General features: G+C 41.8%; 1 protein-coding gene across 2 annotated transcripts in view; it reads left to right on the forward strand.

Annotated features, from left to right (window-relative positions):
* prkacba (protein kinase, cAMP-dependent, catalytic, beta a) overlaps positions 1-24,854 on the forward strand; it is a 207,692-nt gene that overhangs the window by 109,343 nt on the left and 73,495 nt on the right. For both annotated transcript variants that reach the window (XM_029121453.2, XM_029121454.2), the window contains exons 4-6: positions 8,430-8,528; positions 12,940-13,022; positions 13,174-13,300. In XM_029121453.2, the coding sequence (XP_028977286.1) occupies positions 8,430-8,528; positions 12,940-13,022; positions 13,174-13,300 (309 nt within the window). The remainder of the gene's footprint in view (positions 1-8,429; positions 8,529-12,939; positions 13,023-13,173; positions 13,301-24,854) is intronic.

Raw genomic sequence — 24,854 nt, forward strand, 5'->3', positions numbered from 1 at the left:
ATTTGTACCACCAGTTCTAGTGATTCATCAATCATAATCTCGGCATTACTCTGCATAACACTTTCAAGTTAATTACCAAACGTGCGTTCATTATATTCATCCGCTCTCATGGTCACATGTACGGGATCTATCAGAGATTCACCAATCAACTCAATCTGCAGACGATCACCAGGCCCTTGTACAAAGTCTGAGGCTCTAACAATCAAAGTATCCAAGCCTGCCATAATACTTGCGTAGAATGTGCCAAAATCACCAACTTCACCAGTATTTTGTCAATTTATCAACTGTCGTAATTCAACATTGTCAAACGCATTACGCTGTATAACTCTAACATCGCCATCACTGCACTGAGTTTGCATCAGAGAGCTCGAAGGAGTGTCAACTAGATCGTGTGAAAAATGGGGGCTACTAAGCTCGGTTAACAAGCCTTGTATCTGAGGATTATTGTGCGCATCGCTGTGTAACAAAGTAGCGGTTGGTTCATTTGTATTTTGGGGAATGGTCGATTGATTATTTGTAGAGGTTGTTGGCTGTTCCGTGTCTGGACTGTCGTTAGCATTATCTTTCGCCATTTCTCTGGTTTAACGTATAAATAACAATCCACTTTTCAGATTTAAATATTCTAACTCAAACATACATTTACATACAGCACAGTTTTGAAGAGTTCGCTGTATTACCTTCAGCTTTCAAGCCTGAAAGAAAACAAAAATTCCCTCACGCTGTGCAGCCACAAGGAAGGGTGTCCGTAACTGACCCCATTGTGGTAATGTACTTTGTATCATCACCCGGCTGTCCTCAATCTGTTGGAATATAGAATGTTGTACCAATGGTCAGTATGCATAGTCATAATTAATAATAACACTTTAGAACAAGACTAAAAATATCTGTAAATAATTAAACTTACACAAAGTATCTGCTCAGGTTGTGTAAGATCACAGTCTGACCACCCGGTCCAACTGACACAGATGCCGGTCACTTGAACTAAATACAAATAGGATTAACAAGCATATACAGGTAATTAAAGCTGATTAACAATAATGTCAAAAGTCTACTTACCAAGACTTGGAGGTCCAAAAATGTGTTTACCAAACACGGTCGGTGTTCAAATCCGCTCAACCTAAACCGGAGATTTAAACAGGCAATATGAAAGACAGCTAAAAATGAATGGATTGCGCAATCGTAAAATTGATTTACAAATTCTTAAAAAGTTGCATCACAATTCAAATAAATTACTTCAAATAAAATAACTTGTACTTACAACAGAAACGATATACTCCACGCTTGAAACACCAGCTGTCTTTTGTGGATGCTGCAGGGTTTAGTTACTGTCTTCACATCGCAGCCGGGGCTCCTCCAGCAAGTCACGCCTCTTAACTTTGTCATTGGTTACATGTCATCATTCTTCACGTTAGATTCAATTTGTGTTAGAACTATACATGCTGCAATGATACAAATTCAGGATAAAACTTAACTATTTAGTTCTGATTTTTGTAGCCATTTGGCAACCAAATATATTGCTATATCCTTTCTGGTAGAACAGCCGTTCTCGTTAATAGAATTGTATATATTAACGATAAACTCATCTGCTTACATATAAACGCTTGCTATTGTCACCATATCGCCATTAATCAGTTCAACATTTAACAAACACAGGACCATAATACAGCAATACAAAATCAGATTTCACGAGTTGGTCATTAAGAGAATGCAGCACATCTTCACCCGGAAGTGACAGCATAACCCCATACTAACACAAACACTATAGTATTTTTTTTTAACCAACGTTGCCTATTATTAAACATTTCTACCAATGTGTAGAAAACAATCTTGCGTTGATCTCTGTTGTACAATTTCAAAAGACGCCTTTACGAATGTTTTGAATTACCTGAAATAACCTATCCTTACCTGTCAACGATTCCCCGTTGTTCATGCAAATTTATACGCGACCTTGCTGGTAACTTTGTAACGTTTTGCCTTATAATGCAACTTAGAAGTTAATGCTGACTTAAACAACCATTTTTATTACAAAACTCATACATACACTTGTTTTTATTTATAATATTATATATAATATTTTAAAACCCCCAACCGCGACACAATCCACCTTTGCGAAATTTGTGGTTGGCCCTGGGCCATGGAAGCTCCTTCAAAATAATAGCATTGCTCATGCGATGTTAGTTTGCTGTAATGCTGTGTTGGACTACAAACCGTGAGTCACGGGATGGTTTCTAACCTGCATATACTACAGTTTGTATTAGTGGTTATTTAGGGACCATTACTACTGGGCAGATATAACCTTGAAGCCCATCTCTTGTTAAAAGGAATGTTGGGCTGAAAACTGTCCAAACTCGTAAGTCCCGTCCCATCCCCTTCTTTATATCTTACAGAAAAACACGTCTCTCACGTGTAACTCCGTGTTTGTGGAAAAACACCATGTTACAACCACATTGCAAAAACATGGAAGTTTACATCTGTACCACAAGGCATTGGAACCCTGGCCCCCTTTTGTTTAACACCAAACACCTTACCGCTGACACAACACTTATTTACTGCCTGGGAATTTAACATTCCAGAACCCTAAGCCCCATTTGTTAATCATCAAACATAACCCACCTGTTATAACACTAGTCTGGTTTGCTCATCAGGCGTTGTAAAACATCAAACACTGACACATCAATGTAATCATAAATCACAAAGTCACCGGACATGCATACGTCACTCCTGAAGTCCCACCCTAACATACGTCATACCGGAAGTCCCACCTTAACATACGTCATACCGGAAGTCCCACCCTAACATACGTCATACCGGAAGTCCCACCCTACAAACCGGATGTCCCGCCCACCTGTCACATCAATATGGAAGTCCCGCCCCCCAGGGCCATAAATCACCATTCTGACACAATATACCCTACACTAACTACTCACAGCGTTGTTTTTAGAAGACTCCTCTCAAGTCCCTGTAGCCTTAAATATCCTTCAATCATTCTCTAGAGCTTCTGGTCTAAGTCTGAATAATGATAAATGTGAATTATTGCCCATTAAAAATTGCAATGTTTCTTCAGTTTGTGGTATTGCTGTTAAAAGCACTGTAAAATATCTTGGTATTGAAGTAACTAAAGATAAAAATAGATGCCAAACAAATTTTAATCAGATTATTGCTAAAACAAAGAAAAAACTTAATTGCTGGCTTCAAAGGGATCTATCTATTAAAGGAAGAGTTTTGCTAACCAAGGTCGAGGGACTTTCTCGTCTCTCTTATGCAGCCCAATCTCTTTATGTTGATAAGTCCACATGTAAATTGATTGATAGAGATCTGACAGATTTTGTCTGGAAAAATAAAAACCACTATATGAAGAAAATCAGTTATTCTAAACAATTATAACAAAGGTGGTTTAAATTTGATTGATTTTAGTTCTTTAAATTATACTTTTAAAATGAATTGGCTTCATCGATATTTGAAAAATCAAGACTCCATCTGGAATATCTTCCCACAACAAGCTTTTTCACATATTGGGGGTATAAGATTTTTATTGATGTGCAATTACAACATTTCAAAAGTACCCATCAAACTATCAAAGTTTCACCAACAGGTACTTTTGGCACGGGCTATAATATACAAACGCAATCTCACCCCCCATAAATTCTTTATTTGGAATAATCAAAATATTTTATACAAAAATAGATCTTTATTTTTTGATAAATGGTTTGATAACGGCTTACTCTTGTACGTCAGCTATTTAACAACCAAGGTTTTTTAATGACTTACACAGAATTTCTTCTAAATACAATATGTCAGTTACACCTAAAGAGTTTGTCGTAGTCATGGGGGCAATACCAACAGGAATCTGTATCCTCTTTAAAAACTGCAATGATTCTCCTACTATAATTACTACTTTTCCTGAGCCAACCGAAAATGATAGAAATAATCAAGTTAGATCCCTTTTTCTTGAAAATATCGTTTCTGTTTCCCCTGCAATCTCTTACTGGAATAATTTATTTAAAAATGTAAATTGGAAAAAGATTTGGTCCTTACAGCAGAAATATTTTCTAACTAATAAAGTAAAAGAAGTGTCCTTCAAAATAATAAATAAATGTTACCCTGTTAAAAGTTTCATGATTAAATATAAGAGTAATATTGATGCTCATTTTGCCAAGTTCATACAGAAACTGTTTCTCATCTGTTTTGGTCATGTTACTATACTGAACAACTATGGAAAAATATAGAAATATATATTAAAGATAATATCCAGCAAGATATTTCAGTAAACTTTAAAGATCTTATTTTTGGATACTTTCATTCTGACCCCAATAAAACAAAGGCCTGTTTCGTTATTAATTTATTTTATTGGCAAATTTTATATCCATAAATGTAAATTCACTTATAACAAACAAATTTGTATTGTTTTTTTGAAAGAATTCAAAATGTACCTTAACACTATTTTTTTTTTTTTTTTTTTTTGCATCATCTTCCGCTTATCCGGGGCCGGGTCGCGGGGGCAGCAGTCTAAGCAGGGATGCCCAGACTTCCCTCTCCCCAGACACTTCCTCCAGCTCTTCCGGGGGGACACCGAGGCGTTCCCAGGCCAGCCGGGAGACATAGTCCCTCCAGCGTGTCCTAGGTCTTCCCCGGGGTCTCTTCCCGGTGGGACGGGACCGGAACACCTTCCCAGGAAGGCGTTCCGGAGGCATCCGAAACAGATGCCCAAGCCACCTCAGCTGACCCCTCTCGATGTGGAGGAGCAGCGGCTCTACTCTGAGCTCCTCCCGGGTGACCGAGCTTCTCACCCTATCTCTAAGGGATCGCCCAGCCACCCTGCGGAGAAAGCTCATTTCGGCCGCCTGTATCCGGGATCTTGTCCTTTCGGTCATGACCCAAAGCTCATGACCATAGGTGAGAGTAGGAACGTAGATTGACCGGTAAATCGAGAGCTTCGCCTTGCGGCTCAGCTCTTTCTTCACCACGACAGACCGATACATCGACCGCATTACTGCAGAAGCTGCACCGATCCGTCTGTCAATCTCCCGTTCCATCCTTCCCTCACTCGTGAACAGGACCCCTAGATACTTAAACTCCTCCACTTGAGGCAGGCACTCTCCACCAACCTGAAGTGGGCAAGCCACCCTTTTCCGACTGAGAACCATGGCCTCGGATTTGGAGGTACTGATTTTCATCCCCACCGCTTCACACTCGGCTGCAAACCGTCCAAGTGCATGCTGAAGGTCCTGGCTTGAAGGGGCCAACACGACAACATCATCCGCAAAGAGCAGAGACGAAATCGTGTGGTCCCCAAACCTGACACCCTCCGGCCCCTGGCTGCGCCTAGAAATTCTGTCCATAAAAATTACGAACAGAACCGGTGACAAAGGGCAGCCCTGCCGGAGTCCAACATGCACAGGGAACAAGTCTGACTTACTGCCGGCAATGTGGACCAAGCTCCTGCTTCGGTCGTACAGGGACCTGACAGCCCTTAGCAAAGGACCCAGGACCCCATATTCCCGAAGCACCCTCCACAGGATGCCGCGAGGGACACAGTCGAATGCCTTCTCCAAATCCACAAAACACATGTGGACTGGTTGGGCAAACTCCCATGAACCCTCCATCACCCTGTAGAGGGTATAGAGCTGGTCCAGTGTTCCACGGCCTGGACGAAAACCACACTGTTCCTCCTGAATCCGAGGTTCTACTATCGGCCGTATTCTCCTCTCCAGAACCCTGGCATAGACTTTCCCGAGGAGGCTGAGAAGTGTGATCCCCCTATAGTTGGAACACACCCTCCGGTCCCCCTTCTTAAAAAGAGGGACCACCACCCCGGTCTGCCATCCCAGAGGCACTGTCCCCGACTGCCACGCGATGTTGCACAGGCGTGTCAGCCAAGACAGCCCCACAACATCCAGAGACTTGAGGTACTCAGGGCGGATCTCATCCACCCCCGGTGCCTTGCCACCGAGGAGTTTCTTAACCACCTCGGTGACTTCAGCCCGGGTGATGGACGAGTCCACCTCTGAGCCCTCATCCTCTGCTTCCTCAATGGAAGACGTGACGGCGGGATTGAGGAGATCCTCGAAGTACTCCTTCCACCGCCCGACGACATCCTCAGTTGAGGTCAACAGCTGCCCACCTCTACTGTAAACAGCGTTGGTAGGGCACTGTTTCCCTCTCCTGAGGCGCCGGATGGTTTGCCAGAATCTCTTCGAGGCCAGCCGATAGTCCTTCTCCATGGCCTCACCGAACTCCTCCCAGGCCCGAGTTTTTGCCTCCACAACCACCCGGGCTGCAGTCCGCTTGGCCTGTCGGTACCCGTCAGCTGCCTCTGGAGTCCCACAAGCCAACCAGGCCTGATAGGACTCCTTCTTCAGCTTGACAGCATCCCTTACTTCCAGTGTCCACCACCGGGTTCGGGGATTGCCGCCTCGACAGGCACCGGAGACCTTACGGCCACAGCTCCGAGCGGCCGCTTCAACAATGGCGGTGGAGAACATGGTCCACTCGGACTCAATATCTCCAGCCTGCCTCGGGATCCAGTCAAAGCTCTGCCGGAGGTGGGAGTTAAAGATCTCTCTGACAGGAGACTCGGCCAGACGTTCCCAGCAGACCCTTACAGTACGCTTGGGCCTGCCGAGTCTGTCCAGCTTCCTCCCCCGCCATCGGATCCAACTCACAACCAGGTGGTGATCAGTTGACAGCTCCGCCCCTCTCTTCACCCGAGTGTCCAAGACATACGGCCGCAGGTCAGATGAAACGACAACAAAGTCGATCATCGACCTGCGGCCTAGGGTGTCCTGGTGCCACGTGCACTGATGGACACCCTTATGCTTGAACATGGTGTTCGTTATGGACAAACTGTGACTAGCACAGAAGTCCAATAACTGAACACCACTCGGGTTCAGATCAGGGGGGCCGTTCCTCCCAATCACGCCCCTCCAGGTGTCACTGTCGTTGCCCACGTGGGCGTTGAAGTCCCCCAGTAGAACGATAGAGTCCCCAGTCGGAGCACTTTCCAGCACCCCTCCCAGAGACTCCAAGAAGGTCGGGTACTCTGCACTGCCGTTCGGCCCGTAGGCACAAACAACAGTGAGAGACCTATCCCCGACCCGTAGGCGCAGGGAAACGACCCTCTCGTTCACCGGGGTAAACTCCAACACATGGCGGCAGAGCTGGGGAGCTATAAGCAAACCCACACCAGCCCGCCGCCTCTCACCATGGGCAACTCCAGAGTGGTGAAGAGTCCATCCTCTCTCAAGGAGTGTGGTTCCAGAGCCCAAGCCGTGCGTAGAGGTGATCCCGACTACCTCTAGTCGGAACCTCTCAACCTCACGCACCATCTCAGGCTCCTTCCCCGCCAGCGAGGTGACATTCCACGTCCCTAGAGCTAGTTTCCGTGTCCGGGGATCGGGTTGTCTAGGCCCCCGCCTTCGACTGCCGCCCGATCCTCTCTGCACCGGCCCCTTATGGTCCCTCCTGTGGGTGGTGAGCCCACGGGAGGGCGGCCCCATGTCGCTCGTTCGGGCTGGGCCCGGCCGGGCCCCATGGGGAAAGGCCCGGCCACCAGGCGCTCGCGAACGAGCCCCAACCCCGGGCCTGGCTCCAGGGTGGGGCCCCGGCTGCGCCATGCCGGGCGACGTCACAGGACACACAATTTTTTTCTTCATTAAGGGGTTTTTGAACCTAACACTATTTTATCCTCAGTAAATAAGAAAGCAATTAAAACAATTTCAAACTGTAATGACTTTAACTTATATACTCTAAATATATAACATGTCTTACCCTCGTGAAATTATTGCATTTTTTATAACACAAATTTCTCTTATTTCTTTCTTTGTGTATGTTCAGATGACATTGTACATACTGTTATTTCATTTTATATGACATTTTTTTCAATGTTAAAAATCGTATGTTATGTTTGTCATCTCTGTATTGTATGCAAGCATAATAATAAAAAAGTTAAAAGAAATTTCTTGAAATGACCCACCATGCATCAGGAGAGCATTTCTCAACAGCGGTGTTGATAGGCATTCCGAATCTTTTCCGTGAGCAGGCTCGGCTCAAAATTGGATATCATTTGGGTACTAATGCTAAGTGTCATGGGCTATTGGCGATTTTAAGTCTGAAAACAGGGTAAAATAAATACTGATAAATAGATTTTAAATAGTTTTGCTTTCCTGAGTTTAGAACTCTGACAATGGAACAATGTTATTTAAACCTATTTAGGAAAAATCATGAGGAGGGTGAAGCTTTCAAAATGGCAGGTATATTTTATTACAAACTCTAATGTCAATTCCTATAGGCATTTATAAGCCATTAAAATATTTTTTGTTGGATACATTTGCAAACATTATGAATTGTACTCAAGAAAATTCAACAATTACTTTCTCATTTCATATATGCTGTAACTTCACATACATCGGTGAATCTTGTTGCTCTAACAGGTGGTGAAGCTGAAGCAGATAGAACACACTCTAAATGAAAAGAGAATACTGCAGGCGGTGTGCTTTCCTTTTCTCGTCAGACTGGAATATTCCTTCAAGGTAAGTCAGCAGCTTTAGAACATCCTAAAATATGAGCCATACACTTTGTGTAAAAAATTTAGATAGCGTTACCTTGCAAATACACTACCATTCAAAAGTTTGGGGACAGTTAGACATTTCCTTATTTTTGAAAGAAAAGCAATTTTATTCTCCATTAGAATAACATCAAATTGATCAGAAATAGAGTATATACACTCACCTACATACTAATACTGTGTTTGACCCCCTTTCGCCTTCAGAACTGCCTTCATTCTACGTGGCATTGATTCAACAAGGTGCTGAAAGCATTCTTTAGAAATGTTGGCCCATATTGATAGGATAGCATCTTGCAGTTGATGGAGATTTGTGGGATGCACATCCAGGGCACCAAGCTCCCGTTCCACCACATCCCAAAGATGCTCTATTGGGTTAAAATCTGGTGACTGTGGGGGTCATTTCAGTACAGTGAACTCATTGTTATGTTCAAGAAACCAATTTGAAATGATTTGAGCTTTGTGACATGGTGCATTATCCTGCTGGAATTAGCCATCAGAGGATGGGTACATGGTGGTCATAAAGGGATGGACATGGTCAGAAACAATGCTCAGGTAGGCCGTGGCATTTAAACAATGCCCAATTGGCACTAAGGGGCATAAAGTGTGCCAAGAAAACATCCCCCACACCATTACACCACCACCACCAGCCTGCACAGTGGTAACAAGGCATGATGGATCCATGTTCTCATTCTGTTTATGCCAAATTCTGACTCTACCATCTGAATGTCTCAACAGAAATCGAGACTCATTAGACCAGGCAACAGTCTTTTGCTGTTGTAGCCCATCCGCCTCAAGGCTGTGCGTGTTGTGGCTTCACAAATGCTTTGCTGCATACCTCGGTTGTAACGAGTGGTTATTTCAGTCAATGTTGCTCTTCTATCAGCTTGAATCAGTCGGCCCATTCTCCTCTGACCTCTAGCATCAACAAGGCATTTTTGCCCACAGGACTGCCGCATACTGGATGTTTTTCCCTTTTCACACCATTCTTTGTAAACCCTAGAAATGGTTGTGCGTGAAAATCCCAGTAACTGAGCAGATTGTGAAATACTCAGACCGGCCCGCCGGGCTCCAACAACCAAGCCATGCTCAGAATTGCTTAAATCACATTTCTTTCCCATTCTGACATTCAGTTTGGAGTTCAGGAGATTGTCTTGACCTGGACCACACCTCTAAATGCATTGAAGCAACTGCCATGTGATTGGTTGATTAGATGATTGCATTAATGAGAAATTGAACAGGTGTTCCTAATAATCCTTTAGGTGAGTGTACATTGTTAATGTTTTAAATTGCTATTGTAGCTGGAAACAGCAGATTTTTTATGGAATATCGACATACGCTTTCAGAGGCCTATTATCAGCAACCATCACTCTTGTGTTCCTGTTCCAATGGCATGTTGTGTTTGCTAATCCAAGTTGATTATTAAAAGGCTAATTGATCATTAGAAAACCCTTTTGCAATTATGTTAGTGGTGTTAAAAACTCTCCTTCTTTAGACAATTGTGGGTTTGATTGCAGGTCCAAAATGGTTCTGAAATTAAGAATGCCAGAAATTGCCACGAAACGGAAGATCCCGTAAAATGCTGTGTACTACTCCCTTCCCAGAACAGCACAAACTGTCACCAACCAGAATAGAAAGAAAAGTGGAAGGCCCCCGGTGCACAACTGAGCAAGAGGACAAATACATTAGTGTCTTGTTTGAGAAACAGACGCCTCACAAGTGGCCAACTGGCAGATTCATTAAATAGTACCCACAAAACACAAAGAAAAAGCGATATCTCAATTCTGGCCAGTAAAATAAAAAATATTTAGATGGGGAAAACAAACACAGACACTGGACAAAGGAAGGTTGGGGAAAAAACATATGGATGGACAAATCGAAGTTTCAGGTGTCTGGATCACAAAGAAGACGGTTCATGAGTGGCCAGTGCAGTCACAGGATCGCAAAATTAATCAGTCAAATGTATTTTATAAAGCCCTTCTTACATCAGCGGTTGTCACAAAGTAATTTTACAGACACCCAGCCTAAAACCCCAAAGCAACAAGATTGAATGCACAGTGGCTAGGAAAACTTCCCTTGTAGGGTCCAAAATTAGGAAGAAACCTAGAAAGAAACCAGACTCTGAGTGGTGGCCAGTCCTCTTCTGGCTGTGCTGTTGAAGATTCTAAGTACATAACCTAGCCTTATCGGCCAAGTGAATGTTATTGCATAATTAGAAGACTAGCAGGTCAATAAATGCAATCTCCTGATTGGCAAAACAACCAGGAGAATGTCAGGCAGTGATAACTTCGAGTCATTTGTTCTCATGTCCTCCTTAGGTCAAACAGGACACCAGGACTAAACTTAATCATAGGACTTAATGAAGAGTCTTTTGTAGACAAAGGTTGAGATGCAGTCTGCATCTTCCAATTTAAATGGCAGCTCTGTGGCGGAAAAGCCCTGCCTCCAGCCATGTGAAATTCTAGGTACAATAAGAAGGCTTGCATCTTGTGATCTTAGGGTACATGTACAGTGGGGAGAACAAGTATTTGATACACTGCTGATTTTGCAGGTTTTCCTAATTACAAAGCATGTAGAAGTCTGTAATTTTTATCATAGGTACACTTCAACTGTGAGAGACGGAATCTAAAACAAAAATCCAGAAAATCACATTGTATGATTTCTAAGTAATTATTTGCAATTTATTGCATGACAAAATAATTTGATACATCAGAAAAGCCAAACTTAATATTTGCTACTGAAACCTTTATTTGCAATTACAGAGATCATATGTTTCCTGTAGTTCTTGGCCAGGTTTGCACACACTGCAGCAGGGATTTTGGCCCACTCCTCCATACAGACCTTCTCCAGATCCTTCAGGTTTCGCTGGGCAATACGGACTTTCAGCTCCCTCCAAAGATTTTCTATTGGGTTCAGGTCTGGAGACTGGCTAGGCCATTCCAGGACCTTGAGATGCTTCTTACGGAGCCACTCCTTAGTTGCCCTGGCTGTTGTCATGCTGGAAGACCTAGCCACGACCCATCTTCAATGCTCTTACTGAGGGAAGGAGTTTGTTGGCAAAGATCTCGCAATACATGGCCCCATCCATCCTCCCCTCAATACGGTGCAGTCGTCCTGTCCCCTTTGCAGAAAAGCATCCCCAAAGAATGATGTTTCCACCTCCATGCTTCACGGTTGAGATGGTGTTCTTGGGGTTGTACTCATCCTTCTTCTTCCTACAAACACGGTGAGTGGAGTTTAGACCAAAAAGCTCTATTTTTGTCTCATCAGACCACATGACCTTCTCCCATTCAATCAATCAAATGTATTTATAAAGCCCTTTTTACAACAGCACCTGTCACAAAGTGCTTTACAGAGACACCCGGCCTTAAACCCCAAGGAGCAAACAACAGTAGTGTTGAATTTCAGTGGCTAGGGTGACCAGTCCTCTTCTGGCTGTGCTGGGTGAGATATTAAGAGTCCACGCAAGAGTCCATTCCTCCTCTGCATCATCCAGATGGTCATTGGCAAACTTCAGACGGGCCTGGACATGCGCTAGCTTGAGCAGGGGGACCTTGCGTGCGCTGCAGGATTTTAATCCATGACGGCGCAGTGTGTTACTAATGGTTTTCCTTGAGACTGTGGTCCCAGCTCTCTTCAGGTCATTTACCAGGTCCTGCCATGTAGATCTGGGCTGATCCCTCACCTTCCTCATGATCATCGATGCCCCACGAGGTGAGATCTTGCATGGAGCCCCAGACCGAGGGAGAATGACCGTCATCTTGAACTTCTTCCATTTTCTAATAATTGCGCCAACAGTTGTTGCCTTCTCACCAAGCTGCTTGCCTATTGTCCTGTAGCCCATCCCAGCCTTGTGTAGGTCTACAATTTTATCCCTGATGTCCTTACACAGCTCTCTGGTCTTGGCCATTGTGGAGAGGTTGGTGTCTGTTTGACTGAGTGTGTGGACAGGTGTCTTTTATACAGGTAATGAGTTCAAACAGGTGCAGTTAATACAGACAATGAGTGGAGAACAGGAGGGCTTCTCAAAGAAAAAGTAACAGGTCTGTGAGAGCCGGAATTCTTACTGGTTGGTAGGTGATCAAATACTTATGTTATGCAATAAAATGCAAATTAATAATTAAAATATCATACAATGTGAGTTTCTGGATTTTTTTCCATCTCTCACCGCTGATGTGTACCTATGATCAAAAGTACAGACCTCTACATGCTTTGTAAGCAGGAAAACCTGCAAAATCGGCAGTGTATCAAATAATTGTTCTCCCCACTGTATGTTTGGCTTGACCATATCAAACAGGTAACTAGGAGCAAGTCCATGTAGCACTTTGTAGGTTAACAATAAGCCTTAAAAATGTTTTCTAACTTTATTTCCCCCATAGGACAACTCAAATCTCTATATGGTGATGCAGTATGTTCCAGGAGGAGAAATGTTCTCGCATCTGAGGCGCAACGGGAGGTTCAGGTAAATATAAAAATGTTGGCATCATGATAGCCTGGTCTGAATACTATAAAAATAATTTCTGCAAACTATGTATTATAAGGTTGCAAGGATTTTGTTATTTTTTATAAAATCACGTTTGTCATGTGAACTGACATTTTTCTTCCATCGTCAGTGAACCTCATGCACGATTTTATGCAGCTCAGATAGTACTCACTTTTGAGTACCTCCACTCACTAGACCTCATCTACAGAGACCTGAAGCCTGAAAACCTTCTCATTGATCATCGAGGGTACATTCAGGTACAGAAGCAGAAAACCAAAGATTTTCCAAATGTGTTAGCTATATAATGTAATTTACAATGTCTGTGTTGTCGTTAAACAGAAAATATTAAGAGATTGAACACACTACCATTTATCTTGGTTAAACCAAAACTAACATATTACATAATTGGTCAGTTTATGTTTTACATTGTGTGTCCATATGTGTTTAATAATAGAAATCCAAGGACGATGGCCAGAGCGTACCCATGATTTAGTAGAGTTATTTATATCAATAGGTCATGGTTTTATGCAAATTTATGCCTTGAAATGGCTAACACTGCGCCAAATACCCTTGTTTGCTAGTCCTAGTTATTTTTACATTTCTTATGAATGTTGACAATTCCAGGCCAGTCACGAGAACTACAGTTTTTAATTACTCAACATTCCAAAGCATGTTTATGTTGCGACTCTTTCGTAAAGGACTTATCAACAGTCAAGGACAGTTAGATGCCTGACTGGCAACAGCTCCAGCATGCGACATTCTTCTAATCTTCCCCTACTTTTAAAGGAACCCCCCCACTGGACATCGGGACATGTCGCAACACACACACCTCAACATTGTTACAACCCCCGCTTCACTTTACACCTTTGTATAAAATCTTCATATTTGGGGCAATTTCAAGCATTGTATAGACTTAATTTTTCAAAACAATGATTCACTGACAAATTTCTAGAGAAAGACGTTAATTTTTAGCAATTTTTGACCTAATATCGACCTTAAGACGTGCCAGTATGCTGTGGCAACTCAAAAACAAACACAAACACAATGTTAAGCTTCATTCAATAAACCAAATAGCTTTCAGCTGTGTTTGATAAAATAGGAATTTATTTTCTAATACCAAATAAAAAAGTAAGCATAATTACTTAGGATAATGTGCTGGAGTGATGGCTGCTGGAAATGGGGCCTGTCTAGATTTGATCAAAAATGTATGTTTCAAATAGTGATTGTGCTCTTTTTTACATCGGTAATGTCCTGACTATACTTTGATCAGTTGAATGCCACTTTGGTTAATAAAAGTACCAATTTCCTTTAGAAACAGCCAAATCTGTATATTATTCAAATATTTCGCCACCAGTGTATATAAAACCATTTAACAGGGTAGCAAGAAATTCAAATAAACGACAGGACACATTACTAAAACCATTGTGACTAAAGATAGCAAGCAAGAAAGTGTATTGCCGGACTGCGTAAGCGATGTCGGCTAAGAAGAGAGAATGTCTCTTACTGACTGACTACCCCTTGTTAAATAGCGTAGTGATTAGAGAAGCGGACTTGTGAACTAAAGGTCCCGAGTCTGTATCTCCTCTTAGGCGAAGCAAAATACGCATTATAAATGATTCCGCATAGACGGAAATTTGGCTGGCTAAAACCGTTAGTATCTACATTATAGTAAGCCTGAAATAAAACAGTTTACGGTTATATTGCAACTGTTTCTGGTGGATTCACTTTTTGGCCCATTTTACCTGAGGTCATGAAGCTGCATAATAATTACGCACACCTTGATATAAGGTGTTATTCACTGTTGCCACAGCGTCGCTCATTTCACAAATACATATAACCTGAAAATGATTAAATCCAATGAGCATTAAAGTTTATATGGTATGGAGTTGGAAAATGTGCATAGAAATAATAATACGATCAGAAAACTCACTTGCCTAATAATTGTGCAAGCAGTGTATTTTTAAGATGATAGAATGCTGTTGAGGTGACTGTTTTGATATGATTGTGATATGTGAGGTCTGAGTCTATCAGAACACCAAGAGTACGCACTTGGGGCCTGGTTTTTATGGCCCGAGAATTCAGCTCTTTACTAATACTAGTTCTTTTATTTTTGTTGCCAAACACAATCTTTTTTTATCTTTGTTAAATTGTAGACAATTTTGGTTCATCCAGTTATTTATGTAATCTATATAGTGACACAGTTAGTCTATTCAGCTGTTTTCATTCGGTTCGAGAGCCATATATATTTGAGTATCATCTGAATAGCTATGGTAGTTAATGTTCTTCTGTGGAATTTGGCTCAGAGGTAGCATATAGAGATTGAACAGAAGCGGTTCGAGAATTGATCCCTGGGGAACTCTGCATGTCAAATGGTGACAAAGTAACTCTGATCGTATAGATAAGATCCAAGCCAATTAAGATAAGTGCAAACAATCAAGTTCTAGGTGAAAATTCTTACTTGCAGGTGTAGCATAGGGGATAAAAGTAAACCTCTTCGAATGCTACTGAGTGGACAGGATAGGAAAATGTATGCAAATGGGAATCTTTGACCTATGTGATAATTTAATATCTAATAATCTGACTCCTTATTGTTTGTAAATATACACAATCATCAATGAATCTTTCATCACCAGCCAAGCATTCAAAAGATCATGTGTTTCACGGCCTACATTATCCTTAATGCCCCTCATCAATCAAGTCCAGAAACCAAGGGATTGTGTAGTAACCCGGAACGCAGGGATGACCTGTCTGGTCACTTCGATTTACGTATGCGTATGTGCCTATCATAAGCGCCTATAAGGTGCAGGTCGTTTAACACAAACCATACAGTAAAATGGCATCTATTCCTGGGGCTGCACAGAATGTTATGATGACCACGACTCAGGGATGAGTAGTCAATGTCATGTGTTCCTGGCCCTAACCATACTGCTTTGAAAATCCAGAACTCAGGGATACCAAGTCTGGTCGCTTAGACTTACTTATGTGTGTGTTATTACCAGTAGCCCTATGACAGGGGTGGGCAATTAATTTTTACAAGGGGCCACATGAGAAACCTGAATTGTGTCAGAGGGCCACACCAACGATAACTTGAACTAAATTCTGCTCAACTTTCTTCCATTGTAAAATGTACTAATTATATATTTTGAATAGCTGGTACTGATAATCGGAAGAATAAAAATATTCTGTAAATATGTATATTAGGCAATGTGGAATTGTGGTGTATAGGTCAAATAAGAAAACAAAGGCAATTATTGAATCAGTGCAATTTTGTTTTTACTTGTTAATCTCCACAAACAATGAAAAACAACAAACAACTTAACAAGTTTATAGAAATACAGCAATACAACAAACAATAACTTGTAATGTTTTCCACCTCATTTTACCTCTTCAGTGAGAATAATCCAGTCTTTTCTGGGCTTGAACAAGGGCATTGAAGTGGCTATGCGAAGGACAGCTGAGAGGTGGTCAGTGATAGAGGATCTGTGTTTGGATTTGTTGAACTTCATCACTGAGAATGTCTGTTCACATACATAGGTAGATCCAAAGAGGATTAGAATCCTCTGAGCATGCCTCCTCAGGTGTGGAAAGTTCTCCTCTTTGAGGGAGGAGTAAAAGTCCAGCAGTGAGACTGACCTGAATTTCGCTTGGATGAAGTTAACTGTTTTAGTTACAGCATCAACAACATGGTTCATTTTTAACACTGTCTTACATAACACTTCCTGATGTATAATACAATGCAAAAATGTCAATTTCTGCAAAGGGTTCATTTCTGTCACTTTATCCTGCATTCTCTTTAAAACTCCAACATTTTTCCCAGTCAGATTTGTACAACCGTCTGTTGTCACACCTGCCAGCTGTCCCATTTCAGTCCTAACATGTCCAAACATGCATTTACCTCTGTGAACAAGTCATTACCAGTGGTTGTTGTCATTACCTTTCATTGACTGCATGGCTGCCAACTCCTCCGAGATTTGAAAGTCTGCAGTTATCCCACGTAAGAAGATGAGTAGCTGGGCGGTGTCACGTACATCGCAGCTCTCATTCAAAGCCAGAGAAAAATAGTCAAAGTCGGCCGCTCTGTTCTTCAGGTGAAGCTCCAAGTTTCCAGCGATGTCCTCAACCCGCCTCGTTACAGTGCATCGGGAGAGTGACACATTCTCAAATGCGCCCTTTTTCTCCGGGCACAACAACGCAACAGAGTCCAATAAGCACTCCTTAATAAACTCTCTGTCAGAAAACGCCTTACTTTTTCTGGCGATTTTGTGAGAAATTACATAACTTGTCCTGACAGCTGCATCTCTGGGGGTGTGAAGTTTCGTAAAAAGTACTTGTTGGGTTTGCAGTTTTGCTAGCAACGCATTAGACTCCCACGCGCGCTCTTCATCAGACACATTTCTGTATTTATCCTCATGCTTGGTCGTGTAGTGGCGATTCAGATTATAATCCTTTAACACAGCGACCTATGGTACCACAGATTAAGCAAACGGCTTTAACTTTATTTTCTGTAAAGAAATACTTGGCAGTCCATGTCTTGTTGAAAACACGGCATTCATTATCAACTTTTCTTTTCTTAGCGTGAGCCGACATCTTGAGGGTAACCTGGCTAGCGTCACTTGTCGCTGTTCACCTTCACTCTCAGCTCACGCACGCATATACGTCCATACGTCAGTAATACAAACGTAACACTTTTCAAAATAATAATTTCCAAAGGCCGAAAACCAAAAACCGAAATACCGAAAGAAAAGATTGTGTCAATTATTCGGTGGCCGACTTTTCGGTGCATCCCTATAATTTATGATTGGCCTCACGCGGGCCGGACAGGGACGTAAAATGGGCCGGATGTGGCCCGCGGGCCGGTGTTTGCCCAGGTCGGCCCTATGAGCTTGTGTATGAAGATGAACGAGGAATGATGTAGTAATCTGTATTCCAAAGTAATACAATTTATTCCAATCAAGTAATAAAGTTACAATACAAAACATATGATTCAACGTCCTTCCAACTAGTCTACAAGTCAATTAAGTACCATAAGCAATTAAGACACTATAGCACAAAGGTGTGCTAGGAGCTTCTGTTAATGATAGACTCAAAGAACTAAGTCAAGCTTCCCTATTTATCCCACCCAGACAGGCTGATTCCAAACTCCCCCATTGCGTCTATAATAGGATTACCTCACCTAGGCAAAACAATGAAACAAAGAAACTGGCATTCACACTAACATATTTTAAATTAATGCTAATTTGATCAGGAAACCAAAAATCCACCGGGGTCAGTCTCCATATCATACATCATGTCCTCAGTTGCTCTGGCAAACTGCAGCTTCTGAGATACTGAATTTTGGGTTTTCATTAGTTGTCAGTTATAATCATCAAAATTAAAAGAAGTAAACATTTGAAATATATCAGTCTGTGTGGAATGAATGTATACATTATACGTGTTTCACTTTTTGAATGGATTTTCTGAAATATATCAACTTTTTGATGATATTCTAATTTTATGACCAGCACCTGTACATCCATTTTTATATGGGGCCTTATTTTTTTTATTTTGTAAGAAAGATGAGTCATCATGTCCAATCTAATATAAAACAACGTTTCTCAGAAAGTGTTTTTTTCTTTCTGTATTAGGGGTGGGACGATATGAGAATTTCATGCCACGATTATCCTGGCCAAAATTAAACCCCGATTTACGATTAATACCAATCCCAATTACAACTCTAGCTCTAGTTTCTAGCTCAAAAAGGCTGATCAGATATTCTTCCAATACATAAATATTGTTCTTGTGCATTTAAAAAGCCATTACAATAAAATTATATCAAAGAAGGTTTTTAATTATTAACTAATACTCTAAAAACATGTCAATCTCTAAATGTATACGGTTGCCAGCTTCATTGACAATACATTACAGAGGATGTTTAGTGGCATTTAGAATTGCCATTTGTTCTGCATTTGCCTTCATTCCACATCTATACACTGCACATCCATCCATGTTCTTCCGCTTCATCCGGGGCCGGGTCGCGGGGGCAGCAGTCTAAGCAGAGATGCCCAGACTTCCCTCTCCCCAGACACTTCCTCCAGCTCTTCCGGGGGGACACCGAGGCGTTCCCAGGCCAGCCGGGAGACATAGTCCCTCCAGCGTGTCCTAGGTCTTCCCCCAGGTCTCCTCCCGGTGGGACGGGACCGGAACACCTTCCCAGGAAGGCGTTCCGGAGGCATCCGAAACAGATGCCCAAGCCACCTCAGCTGACCCCTCTCGATGTGGAGGAGCAGCGGCTCTACTCTGCTCTCCTCCCGGGTGACAGAGCTTCTCACCCTATCTCTAAGGGATCGCCCAGCCACCCTGCGGAGAAAGCTCATTTCGGCCGCCTGTATCCTTGATCTTGTCCTTTCGGTCATGACCCAAAGCTCATGACCATAGGTGAGAGTAGGAACGTAGATTGACCGGTAAATCGAGAGCTTTGCCTTGCGGCTCAGCTCTTTCTTCACCACGACAGACCGATACATCGACCGCATTACTGCAGAAGCTGCACCGATCCGTCTGTCAATCTCCCGTTCCATCCTTCCCTCACTCGTGAACAAGACCCCTAGATACTTAAACTCCTCCACTTGAGGCAAGCACTCTCCACCAACCTGAAATGGGCAAGCCACCCTTTTCCGACTGAGGACCATGGCCTTGGATTTGGAGGTACTGATTCTCATCCCCACCGCTTCACACTCGGCTGCAAACCGTCCCAGCGCATGCTGAAGGTCCTGGTTTGAAGGGGCCAACACGACAACATCATCCGCAAAGAGCAAAGACGAAATCGTGTGGTCCCCAAATCTGACACCCTCCGGCCCCTGGCTGAGCCTAGAAATTCTGTCCATAAAAATTATGAACAGAACCGGTGACAAAGGGCAGCCCTGCCGGAGTCCAACATGCACTGGGAACAAGTCTGACTTACTGCCGGCAATGCGGACCAAGCTCCTACTTTGGTCGTATAGGGACCTGACAGCCCTTAGCAAAGGACCCAGGACCCCATATTCCCGAAGCACCCTCCACAGGACGCCGCGAGGGACACAGTCGAATGCCTTCTCCAAATCCACAAAACACATGTGGACTGGTTGGGCAAACTCCCATGAACCCTCCAACACCCCGTAGAGGGTATAGAGGTGGTCCAGTGTTCCACGGCCCGGACGAAAACCACACTGTTCCTCCTGAATCCGAGGTTCTACTATCGGCCGTATTCTCCTCTCCAGAACCCTGGCATAGACTTTCCCGGGGAGGCTGAGAAGTGTGATCCCCCTATAGTTGGAACACACCCTCCGGTCCCCCTACACTGCACATCTGTATGTCAAATCTGTAACATACATTATACTTAATAAGTAAATCTGAACTCTTCTATTCCCACTTCTTCTTAGATGCTAACTGCATTTCGTTATACTGTACTTGTACTTGTTCAATGACAAAGTTGAATCTAATCTAAAAAGATTTAGATATGTGCTCCACCAGTTCAATAAATCCAGTAGTCAGGAACACTTCAATGACCACCAAGAGATTTTTCAAGTCACTTATCTGAGGATAAGGATTCTTATCTGAGGATTCTTACCGGTACTGACCTGTGGGTGCATGCACTTTTATGTGCCATATTAGCTAAGGATAGGCCTATTTGATGTGTCGATTCTTTATAATAACTTTATAATTCATTATAACAACTCCAAGTTATGTTGTGAGCATCATGTATTGTGCAGATCCTGTAAATAGTCAATGTTATTTTGGCCCGCACATTTTCAGTAGGAAAGCATTAACAATTAACCTACAATATAAACGAAATTATAATTTGAAAATCTAAATTGACATGTGTATAATGTATATTCTATTCATATTTTCTACAGTTTACAGTTTGTTAACAAGGTTTTTTTTGCATGCATTGTAGCTTCATGTCTTCTAGGATATCATTGATTTGTTTGTGCTCAACATTGTTTCAACTGCTTATTTTCCATGGTAATGGAATGGACAGGTATTTGCATATAGCAGGAAGTGGAGACATGATCAGAAGCTTTTTTTACTAGTCTAACCACTACACTAGTAAGTGTAGTGGTTAGACTAGTAACTAGTTTATTCTTTTATATCATACAATCCCAACTTATAACAACATTTGAGAATTAACTAATTGACAATATTCTTCTATTTAAAATAGCAGAGCCATTCAGCTTCAGTGACCATACATTGCAGAGGCTGTTTAGTGGCGTAGTACAACTTGAGATGAAGTGCGCTCCACTTGTAAAATAAAACAAGCAGTCAGGGAAACTTCAGCGACTGGCAGAACATTTCAAGTCACTCTTGAGGATTAACCAATTTACGATTATCCCTATTATGAAATGTCTCCACGATTTCATAATCGTGAGTATTTTCCATGGCGATTAGTACTAAAATCGTCTATCGTCTCATCCCTGTTCTACACGTTTATAAACAAACCTTTAAGTTTTGCTCTATGAAGACCAGGTCCTGGGCCTTGTGTCAAGCAAGCTGGGATAAATACAGTCAGTAGTCTGGTTAATTTGCTGGATATGTATGTGTTTAAATATACACTGGGGAGAACAAGTATTTGATACACTGCCGATTTTACAAGATTTCCCACTTACAAAGCATGTAGAAGTCTGTATTTTTTATCATATGTACTCTTCAACTGTGAGTGACAGAATCTAAAACAAAAATCCAGAAAATCACATTGTATGATTTTTAAGTAATTAATTAGCATTTTATTGCATGACATAAGTATTTGATACATCAGAAAAGCAGAACATAATATTTGGTACAGAAACCTTTGTTTGCAATTAAAGAGATCATATGTTTCCTGTAGTTCTTGACCAGGTTTGCACACATTGCAGCAAGGATTTTGGCCAGATTTCTCCAGATCCTTCAGGTTTCGGGGCTGTCGCCTGGCAATACGAACTTTCAGCTCCCTCCAAAGATTTTCTATTGGGTTCAGGTCTGGAGACTGACTAAGCCACTCCAGGACCTTGAGATGCTTATTTTTATGGAGCCACTCCTTAGTTGCCCTGGCTGTGTGTTTCGGGTCGTTGTCATGCTGGAAGACCCAGTCACGACCCATCTTCAATGCTCTTACTGAGGGAAGGAGGTTGTTGGCCAAGATCTCGCGATACATGGCCCCGTCCATCTTCCCCTCAATACGGTGCAGTCGTCCTGTCCCCTTTTGCAGTAAAGCATCCCAGAAGAATGATGTTTCCTCCTCCATGCTTCACGGTTGGGATGGTGTTCTTGGGGTTGTACTCATCTTTCTTCTTCTTCCAAACACAGCGAGTGGAGTTTAGAGCAAAATGCTCAATTTTTTTCTCATCAGACCACATGACCTTCTCCCATTCCTCCTCTGGATCATCCAGATGTTCATTGGCAAACCTCAGACGGGCTTGTACATGCGGTGGCTTGAGCAGGGGGACCTTGCGTGCGCTGCAGGATTTTAATCCATGACGGCGTAGTGTGTTACTAATGTTTTTCTTTGAGACTGTGGTCCCAGCTCTCTTCAGGTCATTGACCAGGTCCTGCCGTGTATTTCTGGCCTGATCCCTCATCTTCTTCATGATCATTGATGCCCCACGAGGTGAGATCTTACATGGAGCCCCAGACCGAGGGAGATTGACCGTCATCTTGAACTTCTTCCATTTTCTAATAATTGCGCCAACAGTTGTTGCCTTCTCACCAAACTGGTTGACTATTGTCCTGTAGCCCATCCCAGCCTTGTGCAGGTCTACAATTTTATCCCTGATATCCTTACACAGCTCTCTGGTCTTGGCCATTGTGGAGAGGTTGGAGTCTGTTTGAGTGTGTGAACAGGTGTCTTTTATACAGCAAACAAGTTCAAACAGGTGCAGTTAATACAGGTAATGGATGGAGAACAGGAGGGCTTCTTAAAGAAAAACTAACAGGTCTTCGAGAGCTGGAATTCTTACTGGTTGGTAGGTAGTCAAATACTTTTGTCATGCAATAAAATGCAAATTAATTATAAAAAAATCATACAATGTGATTTTCTGGATTTTTGTCTCTCACAGTTGAAGTGTACCTGTGATAAAAATTACAGACCTCAACATGCTTTGTACGTAGGAAAACCTGCAAAATCGGCAGTGTATCAAATACTTGTTTTCCCCACTGTATATATGTATATTATAGTGATGACACGTGGCTGGTTTTAGGTTTCTCTTTAAATAAATGTATTTATTTTATAATCCTGAAAACTTCTGTCTTGTTGGTTCTAGTGTTCAATTTCTTTGTTCGGTTTAGTGTGAAAATGTTCGTTGATGCCCTGTAGTTGTATGCGCTCTGGGAATGAAAACAATTTCAGTAATGCAGGGTGTGTGTTTAAACGAATTAACTTGAGAACATTGTCGGGAGTCGCTACAATGTTCTCCAGTGATTCTTAGACCATTATTTTTCAAACTGCCCTCTAGTTGTATGAGCAATGGGAATGAAAACAATTTCAGGGATATTTTAAGTTTATATTCTCCTCCTCGGCCACATTTAATATTTTAAAGTACAAACATTATGGAGAAGAATAGGCAGTTTATTTTAATCAAACGCCAGTTTGAAACGTTGGAGACGCAATGTATTTTAAATAATATCTGCAAAGGGTTAGCAGTGATAATCACAAAGTTATAGCTTACCTTATTTTTCATTCGACAGCTTGCAAGACATTTGATTTTGAACGAATATATTAGCATGTTAATTTCTCTCTGCTTATGTGGCAAATAAATGAACATGACAGGAAATGTTTTCATGAACATCAAATGCCAACTGCTGAAAACATTTAAAACATTAAAGGATTAAATAGGAATGTTATTTCTTAACCAAATAACTACAGACTAAGACATTGTAAACTGTAGATAGAATTTGAGGAAAACTAATGAGAAACACATTGAGTCGTGGCAACACTAGAAAAAATGCCAATTTGAGCAATTTAGTTTTTCCAATTATATCTTGTTTCTATGCTAGGCTATGTGTTCTAATTTGCAGTTTATGTCATGTATAAGCAATCAACCAGTCTTGCCCAAGGTCTGACAGTATTCTCTGGAATGAATACCGATATCCTAACCCAGACATTCCTAAAAAATACAGTATTTTTGCTTGAGGCATATGGTTGAAACATTTAATTCTCGGTCACAATCATGAGAGGTAGGCTTATTAAGAGGTCATATGGATGACTTGCTATTATGACACAAGTGCTACTGTCCAGCGACTAGGCCCAGGTCCCTATTTAAATGTATATAGGGACCCATGCCTGACTAGGCCCAGGTCCCTATTTAAATGTATATATGGACCCATTCCTGTTTTGAATGGGAGAGTGTTGCTGACACACAATGGTTGGTAGATGGGGCATCTTGCACATTTATCACTAGAACTGCCAAATGCCTACGCCAATTATGTTTCAATAATAGCTTAATCAAAACTTAATAAGGCTGTTATTGAAACATAATACAATTGATAATAGATTAGATTCAACTTTATTTTCATTGAACAGTACAATAGTACAGTACAACGAAATGCAGTACCATCTAACCTGAGGTACAAATAGAGGGTCAGAAAATGTACAATTATTTAGAAGTATTAAGTATATGCATATTAAAAGTGGAATGTGTAGATGTGCAATGAATGCAAATGCAGTACAAATGGCAATACAAAATATGCAATTAAGGCAAACAAGTATTAAGTATAGTGTAAGTGGGATAACAGTTGTTATAGGCTACTTATCACACCTTACAATTTTTCAGTAGGAGATTCAACTGATTTTGTAGGCTAATTCATCAAAAATATAAATCTAATGTA

Source organism: Esox lucius, chromosome 8, assembly GCF_011004845.1.
Source record: "Esox lucius isolate fEsoLuc1 chromosome 8, fEsoLuc1.pri, whole genome shotgun sequence".
NCBI classification, from domain to species: Eukaryota; Metazoa; Chordata; class Actinopteri; order Esociformes; family Esocidae; genus Esox; species Esox lucius.